This window comes from Falco naumanni, chromosome 13 (assembly GCF_017639655.2).
Source record: "Falco naumanni isolate bFalNau1 chromosome 13, bFalNau1.pat, whole genome shotgun sequence".
Taxonomy (NCBI): Eukaryota; Metazoa; Chordata; class Aves; order Falconiformes; family Falconidae; genus Falco; species Falco naumanni.
In genome coordinates, this window is record NC_054066.1 from 11,527,891 (window position 1) to 11,540,520 (window position 12,630).

At 37.7% G+C, this 12,630-nt stretch overlaps 1 protein-coding gene across 9 annotated transcripts in view; it reads left to right on the forward strand.

Annotated features, from left to right (window-relative positions):
- RHBDD1 (rhomboid domain containing 1) overlaps nt 1-5,823 on the forward strand; it is a 43,807-nt gene extending 37,984 nt beyond the window's left edge. For 5 of the 9 annotated variants that reach the window (XM_040613143.1, XM_040613144.1, XM_040613148.1 and 2 more), the window contains exon 7: nt 5,605-5,823. In XM_040613143.1, coding sequence (XP_040469077.1) covers nt 5,605-5,723 — 119 coding nt within the window. In that variant the 3' untranslated portion in view covers nt 5,724-5,823. Of the gene's footprint in view, nt 1-1,403; nt 1,503-1,915; nt 4,044-5,604 lie in introns of those variants that run through there. The other 4 variants (XR_005830670.1, XR_005830669.1, XM_040613149.1 and 1 more) reach the window with 4 other exon arrangements.
- Nucleotides 5,824-12,630: the final 6,807 nt, after the last annotated feature.

Sequence of the window (12,630 nt, forward strand, 5' to 3'; positions counted from 1 at the left end):
TGTTGGCTGCAGAAAACATTGCTTCAAGAAAAAGAGCAGGAAATCCTGCAGTGAGTTTGCTACAAGCTACATACCTGAACCTTGTCTCTGCTAAGGGTAGACTTTGTCTTTCACACCTTTCAAAGACTAGGAAAATCAAAGCCAGGATTATCTTTGTGGACATGAAACGCTTGTATCTGAGGCACCTGTTAAGGGCTTTCCTCTTGACACAGACCAGGCTTTTCATCCAGATCAGGGCTCTCTGCATTTTGGTTAGCTGCGTGGTGCTCACTGTGTTGAAAAGAGATTGTAACTTGTCTGTGATTATCTTATAAAACAAAGCTACAAAAGTAAGATATTTTTTTTTTTAATGGGAAGTGATTATTCTCTGTATGGGTATGTGTTTGTACAGTTTGGTTTTTGTATGGGTACCATGTTCAGTAGTGCCAGGGCAGATAGTGATACTGAAAATTGTAAGCTATTCAACTGCAATATTCTAGATTCTTCTTTAATACAACTAAAGCTAGCATGAAAAAGAAATAAAGACACGCTGCTTTGTAATACCATCGCTACTTGCTGCACTCGCTGCCTTTTACCTGGCAGCATCAGTATTTACGAAGGACCTAACTGCAGGTTTCTACCAGTCAGACTTTCACAGATTGATAGCTTGATAAATTATTCCTGAAGCTTACAGAAACTCTCTTGCAAATCCTATTATCTAACCTAAAACTAAGTCCATTACTCCAGAGAGGAGGAAAAAATCAAATGCGTGTGTTTGATGTAACACTTCCACAAGCAGAACTAAAACCTCACATGGAGGTTTTGTCTGTTTGGCTCACCCTGTAAGATGACTGGCTGCTTTTTTTGCTTATGCCAAATTTCATGCAGAGGAGCAAAAAACTTATATTTCACACACATTCTACAGGTATTATTGTTATACTGACAGGATGGCATGTTTCAAATCATCCTTACATCTGATCTTGATGATTAGAGGGCGGTATGTAGGTGAAGACTAAGTGCCTGGCCAGCCAGCTGAGTGAGTTTTGCTTTGCTGTGGAGCAAGGCTGGCTGTGCTGCAGCCAGATCTTGCTCTGGTGCTTCTGTGAAATGTACGTTTGGGGCATTATCACCTGTTGTGAATTAGTAGTGCTCAGAATCACATGAAACAGAACTGACGTGTATAGTGAAGTCTTTCATTTGCAAGACTTGAACCCAGTAAGATGGTCTGAGCTCCTTGCATTTATTGTTGGTTGACTTTGTTATGCACAGTCTCTGTTGATGTAGAATTTAGAATATATTTTTTTGTTCTAAATCAGAAATATCATTCAGTGAGATCTTTATAGGGAATGAGTGTCTGCTGTATCAGAATTTCAGAATTTGATATAGTTGTTTGTTAGCAATCTTGAATTTTAAAATTAAAACAGGTAATAAACCTAAGATACAAACTGGAAGATTTTCTTAAGAACCAGAACCACCAATATTGGTGCTGAATTTTCAGTGCAAAGTCTCCAATATCCCATAAGGTATGGCTAATAATCACATATACAGATATATTTTTCTTCCTGCATTCTCAGATTGGGCAGTTTTATTTTTTTAAATTACTGTTGAACATGCCAGTCATTTGATTCAAAAAAATGAAACTTGACTGAAACCAAGAGAGTATGACAAACTCCCTAGTTTCTTGAGGTATTCCCCTGGTTAGTACTGGTGGTTTTTTGACTTGAGAAGACTGCTGCTCAATAATTTTTATTTTTCTGTATTGTGTAAATCCAAGAAAAACTGTGCAAATTTAAGTAACAATCTGCAAATCTGAGCGGGGTTTTCTTAGCTAGTAAAAATGGTCTCATGGGTCAGCATGAACAGTTTTACAGTCGTCTTTACAAAATTGTTGTTATGGTTACTACACAAGCAGTTCCTCGTGTAAATCTTGATGTAGGTCAGGTGCTGAAGGAAGACCAGGAAGCAAGGATGGGCCAGCACGCGCAGTGTCAGCCCCGGCAGGCCAAGCTGATGAGTTGTGCGTGACCCTGCTCTTCTGAGTGCAAAACAGTCTCTGCTTTCACAACTGAGAGATGCTTGCCTGTTCATAATGGGAGGGGAAAAAATGTTTAAAAGGGGAAACAATCCGTGTTGTCACCTTCATTTCAGACTACGTGTCTGTGATTTCATCAAATGTCTGATTGTGACATCCTGAGTAACCTGTGAACTAGTGCTTAATGCATTATACGTTAGACCTTTGGGGGGCTGGAGGTTCAGAGTCATGTTCTCTGATGCCTAACTACGGTAAGTATTTTAGGCATGATAAGCATATTTATTTAACCTGTGGATGAAAATGTTTAAGGTTATTAAAGCTTGATCTTGTATTACACTAATACAGGTCTAGTTAAACCAGTTGCAATTACAGTGTTTTTCTTGTTCCCGTCCAAAATCCTGTAGTTGTAAGCTTTAGTAACAGAAAAAAACCTCATGCAGAGTCACGGGAAAGGTATGGAAAGTTGGAGTCTTCCATATTCACAGAACACGGTTCTAGTTCACAATAATACAAATTTAAAAATATGCTATGTAAGGGTTAGTGTGGTGTTCTAACTTTTTTGTACTATAGCCTTCGGGTTTGTCTATCATCTAGTGTTATTGCGGTTATTGCAATCTTAAAATCTGTGTTTTCTTGAAGATTTTTGCTGATGTGTTGACAAGATTGCGTTTATTTCTTGCACAGAAGTCCAGGTGTTGTTTCAGTAGTAGCAGTGGCCTAATTACCATTTCTGAATACTGCGGCTTATAATTATTTTGATTAAATAAAGGTGTTATTTCATTAATATTTGTATTGTAATTAAAAATAAAGGTGTTGGGGAACTATTTTGGGTATAATTTAAATATATACATACATATAAAAATGCACATATTTAAACCTTCCCATTCAGACAGCTTGACTCCTCACCATATTGTTTGATGTAATATAATACCTTTTCTTGAACATAAAGCTTTTCAAAAGGCATTGTCAGCCTTTTATTTTTAGGTCAAAATAGATTATTTTGTATCTTTTTTTTTTTTTTTTTTTTAAATAACATTTCATTCTATTCCTAGTGATTATTAAAGCACCTTTATATTCAAAGTATTGAGCATATTTTATGGGAACTCTGCAAATACTTGTCTTAATTGTATAAATAGTTTTAAGTTAAGAAATCAGATACCAACCAAGAATGCTATGTAAAAATAAATGGAGAAACCTGGATATTTAATTGACAATGTCACTACAGAAAATGTTTGCATGTTCAAAACACTTTTTTAATTATGAAGATTTAAAAAAACCCAATCAAACCTCAGCACTACAATGCAGTTTTGACCCTGTATGGTGCAGTCATATTAGTGATCAAGATCTTGACTATATTACTCTTCATGTATCAAAAATTGTATCCTCCAGCTATTGTAAACATTTGTATTTAAATTATATCCATTGAAAGTCAATGTAAAGAAAATACTAGGCATTGTAATTGGTGTCATATTAATATATAAATAACAATGACAAAAGCCCTTAACTTGCTGACTTTCTTTCCCATTTACTCACCCCAGGTATTATGTACCATTTAAAAAATTAGAGAATCACAATGATTTTTTTCATACATTTTCTTACCGTGACATTGCTGAGAATGTTATGATTAATGTTATTTAACAGTTTCTTTACTGATAGATGATGAGCAAGATCAATACATAAGATACATTCACTTGTATTCCAGTATGTGTCTATAATCTGTAAATGTCAACTTCAGAAGTTTTATTGAGCTTTCTCAGGCCCTTTAACTTTTTTATCTAGACATATTTCTGCCCTGCTATGAAAGGGTCCGGTGCCTGTCTTCTACCTTGCTTTGTGTCTTCCAATTTAAACTATTGGGTTTTTTAATTTCTAAATGTATGTTCATGGGGTTAAAATATACCGTAAGTTTGTGCTTTTTCTCAGCTCGTGGTCAATAGGACACAGTAAAATTACTATATGGTGGTTTTACCTTTTCAAACTTTCTTGCATGCGTAAGAAAGTAAAATGAGGGAAAATAAATGTGCCAAATGAACATTTAGTTCAGCTTAATTTTTTTGTTGTTAAGGAAAATCATTCTGCCCATGCCTGCAGCTTGTATTAACTATATTTTTTTTAGACAAGGAGATGAAGGTAAATAAAATAAAATTGGGAAGCATTGCAGCTAATGTGACTTGTGCCAGGCTCTGTGACTTCCAGTACCATTTAGCTTTCAATAATATTTTGAACAATATTTTTCAAACAATGACATAGTGTTTTCAGAGACAGAGTGACAGCTTAAATATTTATCGGATTTGTTTCTGGCAAGTGGAGACGTGGGGACAAGCTGAAGATAAAATATTAGAATATACATTAATTTCTTGTATTTTAATATGAATTGGAAAAAATCCTTCTAAACAGTGCATCTCATCTTATAAACATGAATGTTGCCATTGCTACCTATTGGAGCTCGAGCAGCTGTAGTTTTCTCTGGAAGTGTTTTCCAGGAGTTTTACTTCTTGGCAAACACAAGAAAAATTACGAACATGTTCTAACGTTTTCATTTATTGCTGAGTACTCTACAAACTGAAATGCTTTTGTAATTGAATCAGCAACTCACAGAGCCTCTTTGTAAGTTGGACTTCCTGACTTCACGTCATGTAAACAAGCTTTATGTTTGCTACAAACAATTTCTGGTACAGGATACAGCTGTGTTTGAAAATGAACATAATAGTGCAATGCTTACTTTTCATTTTCCATGTTCACTTTTGCTAATTTAAATGAGATCCTGAGATGAAAGTTTAAAAAATACCGCATGTTACAAAGGCTGTTGTTATCTTTAAAGCTAATTTGCTTTAATACTTAATACTGTACCATGCTCAGAAGGCAGTCTCGTGTTTTTGTTTCCCAGAGCCTCTCAGCTGAGGTGGTGGGTAACCACAACCTTTTAATCGTTTCTTTGCTTGGTCGCTCGATGTGCATTCTGAAGAGCTGCTGGAATAGCCTGTTACTGTCTTCTCTAGGGGTGCCAGGGCAGAGAAACTTTGGTCTTGGTGTGCTATTTCTGTGCAGATTAATGTGCTTACCATTCTCTCTGGCCGAGCTGCCGTGTGTAGTTTATTTCTGAAAATGCTTGCTGCCAGCTAAGGATGGGAGTTGTATGTGCATCTGGTACGGGTCAGCACATGTTGGACTCTAATATTAAAAGCGAAGACAAAGGCTCGTTTTGCCAGAAGTAATTACTGAGGACGTTTAAATAGTTGAACAATCTGGAGCTCACTGTATAAAGTAGGGATCGTGAAAAAATGTGAACTCTCAGTTTAAAAAACTTGTTAGATGTTTGGGTGTTCTTTTGGTTGTGGTTTGGGATTTTGTGTTTTGTTTTTGGGGAGGGGATTGGGGTCTGTCTTTCTGTTTGTTTTGGTTTGTTTTTTTTCCTTTTTGTTCCATTGTCTTGAAGAGCAGTTGCCAGAAGTTGTGATTGCCCTGAAACCATCAGCACTGGAAACGTTCAACTGAGTTTCCTTTGTGTTGCGATGCTTTGGATTGCAAGATACATGTGCATTTTTCTCATATTACAGAACAAAATAACAGTTGTTTTTCATTGTGTCTTGCAGATTTCGGTGGAGCAACGTATAATAATGAGCGGCGACCCTATGGGTTTTGGTTTCCACCTGAGCAGCGTTCAGAAGAGGAAATAAGAAGGCAAAGGCTTCGTAGGTTTGAGAGACGATGAAGCTGGCAGTTGTTGATGTAACTTGTTCAGTGCTATTCAGAGTTACCAAAATATTTGCAGATTTACTTGTAATCTTTCTTGCTTTTTTTTTTTATAGTTGCAAAACTTCAGAGGATTTTGTGAGTTCAGGCTCGAAGTTGGAACTTGCATAAAAAGTGTGAGATAGGAACAAAATGTGGCCTTTGGCTGTCTCCTTAAATACAGAAGACAACTGGTAGTTTTACCAAACTTGTCTCTTTTTTTTTTTTTTTTTCTTTTTTTTTTTTTCTCTCTCTTAATTTCTTCTGTGTAACTTCAGGAATTCTTTGGCTTTTTGACTGCTGGTATTCTCCCACAATAGGTTTTCATCCATCACAGACAAAAAACTATTACATTTTCTATATAACTTTAAACTATGCAATTTTTCCTTATAAACCTTTCTCTGTTTATCTATGATGACCAACTGTTTTTGGGATTGGCGTGTGAAATGTCACTTGAAAAGATTGCTTTGATGACAACAGCTAGATCATGTGAGTCTAGGCTTAAGCTTTTCAGCAGTCTTTCAAGCTTTGTGGGAAAACTAGTTGCAGCTATCCTTATCCTAAGGAGTTATTTAATACAGCCTTAAATGTTGTGGCCTTTCTCAAAATGCGCCATTTTATCCAGAGCTTCTATGATAAAACTGCGTTGTAACTACTTATGATTTCCTAAAGCCTTTCTTAATATTTATGTTTTAAATTGAAAAATGCATCCCTTTACGTAGATGAAATGATTTCTTGAGAGTTTTATGGAAAGAGAGCTGGATAAGCCATACAAAGAATATATTTATTTAATAACATACTTTTTTTAAGCATCTCTTTCCCTTTTTAAGAAGGCTTGGAGGTGGTATGGTGTATATGCTGTTCATGCAGCTTTAGAAATGCTGCTGTTACTTTATATGTACCTCGTTTGATGTCCAGTAGCAGCAGTAAGAGTTTGCAGACTTGTGATCTTGCCTAAATATAGGCTACCTTGAATTCTTCGTTTTCTGGGAAGAATTTCTCTACCCAACTCCAGAGTGGTTGTTTGGAGACCAGAGAGCTCAGCTGTCACTTTGGCCAGACCCTCCACTCGCTGCTTGTCACGCAGCGGCTGTCCTGCTTTTGTGGCACATCTGTCTGTTCAGTAACATTAACCAATCAACCCGAAGGGGTTTTGTTCTAGCATCACTCTGAAGAATTACTCATTGCCCAGGTATTTTAGCCTCATAATAGAAAAAATTCTTCTGAAACTGGGAACACTCCTCCATAGCTATTTTCAGTCCTGAAGAGGTGTGATTGCACAAGAATAATTTAATTATTGGCTTTTGGCACACACCTGTTGGAATCTTGTCATCAGCAGCGATTTAGTAGAGCATTAGGCAGAGCAATTTAATGGTTTCGTCCGTGTGATCACCAAGCTGTGCTTAATGGAGTCTACTTTTCTATGGAGTTATAGTTTGAATGTAAAAAACCTGTGCTGTATTTTTCATACAGGAAAAAAATCCAGAAACTATATTTTTTTACTACGTTCTTTAAATAAAAGGCTACACCTTCTGTTTGTAGCTAATGTATGTAGGAGAAGCTTTCGTTTGCTGAAAAATGCACAAGACGTTGTTTCTGTCCTGTGACGTGTTTGCTTTCACCGTCCTTCTTACACCTATTGCTGGTTTTACACCCAGGAGCAACACAGTATCGTTACACAAACTTTGTGGCTCAAGGTTCTGACAGCCCAAAGATGGGACCATCATGTGACTTGGGGTATCTCGTTTGGGTAGCATAGGAACACTTAATGTTATGCAGAGGCTTTCTGGCAGATTCTAAGACACTTAGTACGTAAGGAATGCTGGGGTTTGCTGGCCTTGGTTGTTTTCCTATATATGCAGTAGTCATAGAATAAAACAGCAGATACTTTTATAGTAGGCTAACTTTTCTATGCTCACCAAGTATCAAAAAATGGCATACAGTTCGCATATTTTTTCAGTGGGTAATAGATGTAAATGAGGAAGTGGCATAGGTTTCTCAGACTAATCTTTTAATGCTGTGGTCAAAAGTTTCAGTGTAACTTACTGTTGGGTCTGTTAGCCTCTGTTAATTTTAATTATTTAAAACCACTGGATTAGCCACTAAGTTGAAAAAAATATATTTAAGTCAAATCAAAAACCTGATGCCAGTTTTAAAAGCACTTGTTTTTGTAAAGTGAGGTTAGAAATACTTGTTATTAAATATTCACAAGAAATTGTCAGTACTAATTGCTCAGCTCTTTTGACTTTTGTATACGGTATCTAAATAAATATTTTTTTACAATTAAAACTGTTGAGTTTTCATTGTAGGGATTAAAAAGGTGTACGTTTTATATTCCAGAGCTGCCACTTGATTGTTAGCAAGGAAGACTTGCGATACTGAGGGGGCAGATCGATTATGTTGGGACTGATTTTGTTTCTTCTGAATTCATTGGAAGCCTTGGGGCTGAATTATTGGAAGGTTCTGGTACTTACAGTATTTGGAAACTTTAATAACAGCACGATTCCTGCTTATTGCAGGGGAGTTGGACTAGATGACCTTTAAGGATCCCTTTCAACCCAGACTATTCTGATTCCTTAGCAGGATTTTTACCATTAAAAAGCCCCGTCAGTTCAGGTTTCAGAGCACCGATGATGCTAGATGCAAGTTGCAGGTGAATTCCTAACATATGCTCTGTTGCACTTTGTCTCTTCAGGGACAAAAATAAAGGGCAATCTACACAGGTTCCACCTTGCATATTCTGGGACGCTGTTTAGTGCCTGACTCTACATAAAGTAAGGATTCTTTAAAAACAACTAGTTTTATATAAAATATTTTAGGATCTGAAGTATGATTCCCTTGTTGCAGGAGCTGTGATTTCTTGTGAATTTTTTGTACTTCCTCTGAACTCTGACCAGGTACTGTGTAAGAAATGCCACCCACCCAATTAATCCTAATCAGCAGACCTGTAGAGAGGCACATTCTTGAAGTTTAATGGTTGAATGACCTAACATATTACCGTTAATAAATAGGGGGTTCTTGCAGTCCAGAATTAAGATGTAGTGAAAGAAGAGCGTGTTTAACTTTCAATTTTTTTCCCCTTCTGTCTTGTTTTCAAGCAAGGCAAATTATTCTTGTGGTACTGCGAGGGAAAAAATATACATCTACTTCTTGTAAGGGGGGAAATTAAAGGGCATTCCCTTCAAAATGCTGAGAGAACAGTATCGTGCGTGTTCTACACCACGACGGGAGGGATTGGCTTGATGAGTGTAGGTGGAGATGGTGCTCTCGGTGCAGGCTGTGAGCAAGATCCAAGTTTGTCCTGGCCCCCTTCAACTGACATCTTGGTGCCGGGGAGGAGTGTCCAGGGGGAGAGCAGGTCAGTCCTGCTGGGCCACCCTGCCGTGGAGAAGTCATTCTGCCTGAAGCTTTGTTTTCCGTGGCTACCTTTCAAACAGTGCTTGCTTGCTTGTTTGGTGAAAATCAGTATTTTCATGGTCCGTTTTTAAAAAAAAAGTTCGATTAATGCCACCTTGTTTATTATCACATACGCCTTAAATAATTTCAACACCTCAGTTGGTGTAAGGGGTGCAGTAGGAGATGATGAAGGGACTGGCCACTTCAGAAAAGTTCTGCCTTTGGGTTTTTTTGTTTTTTGTTTGTTGGTTTGGCTTGGTTTTACTTGAAAGTGAAAGGCAGAATTTAACTCTTATCATCAGATATAATTTGTTCATATCACATACATGCAGATAAGGAAAAAATACAGATTCATTAAATCAGTGATATATATATGTTCATGGAATGAAAATGTGTCTGGGTAGAGAGGGAAATTCTTTATTAAAACAGACCTTACTAGGAGACTGTTTCAACTGAGCTGAAGAAAATCCCAGTTTTCATAGCTCTTACCCTAAAAAAAAAGAGGCAAGAGAGCATACCTGATGGAGGTCTTTGCATCGACAGTCTTTGTGGCAGATGTCTTAGTTTATATATATATATATATAAAAGGAGCTTAAGTTGCAGATGATAGAGCAAAGCATCCGTGAGCATTGTTAGTTCAAGATAGTTATCCTGACCAAATGATGGCAAAATGATTTGCCTTTTCTCCTCTGTAATAACTGGAAACGCCTGCAGGACAAAAGTAGCTTTCTTTTGTTACCCATTGCTCTCTTTAAATACGATACCCATATATGCTAAGTGTATATATTGTTAAATATAAAAATAAAGAACTGTTGAACCTTTAAACCTGGTGCTTGTACCCAGAGCGTGGAACTGAACAGTTACACGCTGTCTGAAGATTTTGCAGCAAATCTGAGTGCAACTTGAATGAATGGCTTGGGAAACAGTTTTGGTACAGCTGCCTCTTCTGTTGCCGTGTGATGGGAATGGGGGTTGCAGGTAATTTTCACTTCTGACCGGTGAATTGTAATGATTTTTAAGACTGAATGCCCAAGCGTTCCACAAAACAGACAGCCAACAGATCCTGCTCTTCGTGCTGTGGCTTCTTCAAGGATTGTGCGGGCATGAAGGACAGAGTAATTTTATGGTTTTATTATAAGCTTCTAATTGTGTCCTACATATATTAAAAATAAATTGGTGATTTCTTACTTGTTACCAGATTTCAGAGGGCAAGGAAATATTAATAATTCATAGTTTCTGGTTGCAGACTCTTCCTAAAAGAATATTGTGCTTTCTAAAGGGTCTAACTCTTGTGATAAATACCGATACGCGTTTACTCTTTCAGGAGCTGTGAACAGTGCGGACAGCCAGCCATACAGGTGTAACACGGTTCGGGCAGTTCTGTTCATATGGCACGCTCGGAACGGTAAAGCAGCCGGGTTAGTGAAAGAGAAGATCGAGTATGTATGTGATGGGAATCTGCTGCCGCAGAACGGTGATAAGGTCGTCTCTTTTGTCCAGTGCCATGAGGACACTGGCCTAATCTGCAGCAAACAAGCAAAGGATTTCTAAATGTAAATAGTGAACTTTTCTAACAGGTAGGGATATTCTGGAATTTCCTTCTTTAATCTTTTTGGAGCAGGTTAAAGGAATACCTCCTTAGGGCTGTTGACCAGGTAAACAGTAAATTCTTACCTTAGTGGAAAATGTTGGATTTTTAAGTTAGATCCTTCACCAAACCATTCCTTACAGGGATCGTTTAAGACCTGTTGGTGGGTGGGCCGCTTCTGTGAATCCCTGTCTTTTGTACCCGTCTAACAAGTTAACGAACTGCTCCTGAATCCGTACAATATTGATGTACAGGAATGACCAGTTTGCTGACTTTAAAGAATTAGTTCTAAACTAAGTATATATGAACGCAGTTCTACATCTGAGAAGGCTAGCGTGTGTTCTTTTGCCCAGTTAACAGGTGGGTCACGTTGCTCTTAAAGAGCTAAACTCAGCTATAACATTAGTAATGTAACTTAACTGATTTTGGTAAGATTTTTCATTTACGTTAGTACACAATGTCATTCAGCAACTTCTGATAAAAGCTTTACAGTATCTGGTGTGCAAGGGTCAAACCTCCCACTTATATTTTATCCAGCATTTTGAAAAAACAGAGCTTAGGTCCGAGCAGCCTTGATTCTGGAAGGCTTTAGTGTGCAGAACAGCGCTTAGGGGTGTGTTTCTGTGAACACCCCTTTTCCTGTACGGGGCCAGGGGTGTTCCAGGTGTCTGTATATTGCAGTGTGTTTGTTGGAGGAATCAAGATAATTGTTTTGTTGCTGTTTAGAGCTGGGACTTCAGGTTGTATTAAAAATACATTCATTATTCATTCCTTTTCACTGTTATGTGTATCTAGAGACCCGAAATCCAGAATGAGTGGTTAGCTTAAAAAAATGTGGGCTTGAACTTTATTATGTGAGTGAAATGAGCAGGACAGAGGGTAAATGATCACTGATGCATTTAATTTGCAAGGCACTTCTTTAGGAAGGATGCTTAAAATCTCAGTTTCTGCACATCACCATCAGGAAGCATATACATTATATATGCAGAGGTACAAGCTATCTGTGTGTGATGAAGTTCTATAACATTGGTACCGTTTATTGTACGTATTTCACTTTTTACGTGCATTTTAAATGCTTAAGCACAATAAAATGAAAATGTTTGGAAGTACTAATTTGCTTTAGAGCTTTTAAAATACAGAATGCAGAATCTAACAAACTACAGCTGCAACTGCCTCAGAGTAGCTGTTTCTAATCTCTTCAATTCCCATCAGAATTGTTTTCTGCCTCTGAGAAAGTTTAATCTCTGCTTTAATGAAAACACCCCTGTCTTCATCATGGTAAATCGTGTAAGAGGGAGCATCTGTCTACAGTAGGAGTGGTGTTAGTAATCACTGCATGGAAAACTAAATTCTGAAAAAGGTATCGCTTTTCTGTGTACTGAAGCTTTGTTTTACCAAGCTGAACACGGCGTCAGTTTGAGGCTTGAGTGCTTCATTCCAAATCTTTCTATAGAGTGCGCGGGGGGAATACACGTGCATGTTCTCTGTTTGGCAGCTGACTTTTAATAGGAGAGTTCATTAGTGTGGTACTTCACTACGTATGTTTCTTTAGAAATTGGGTAGAATTTTGTGCTGCGTTTTGCATTTCTGCTTCGGTGAATCTGTGGAAAACATTGAAATCTGTGAAATTTCAGATACCACATAGCTGAAGCCTGTCATCTTTTGAGAAGCAGTTGACCACTGTGTGGTCAAGCACAAGGTGAGATTTGCTGTGCGGTGGTATTGGATGCTGAAGGCTGGCTGCGTTACATGGAGGAACCATGTTTGTTTAATACATTCATTCCAGAATGATAAATGTGGAGTTGTTTTCATTTTTCACTTGTAAAATACCTCCTCTAATTGAACTTCCAGTACCTTCTGGAACATCTGGATGAAGTGACTAGAAAAGGGGAAAGCTGTTAAG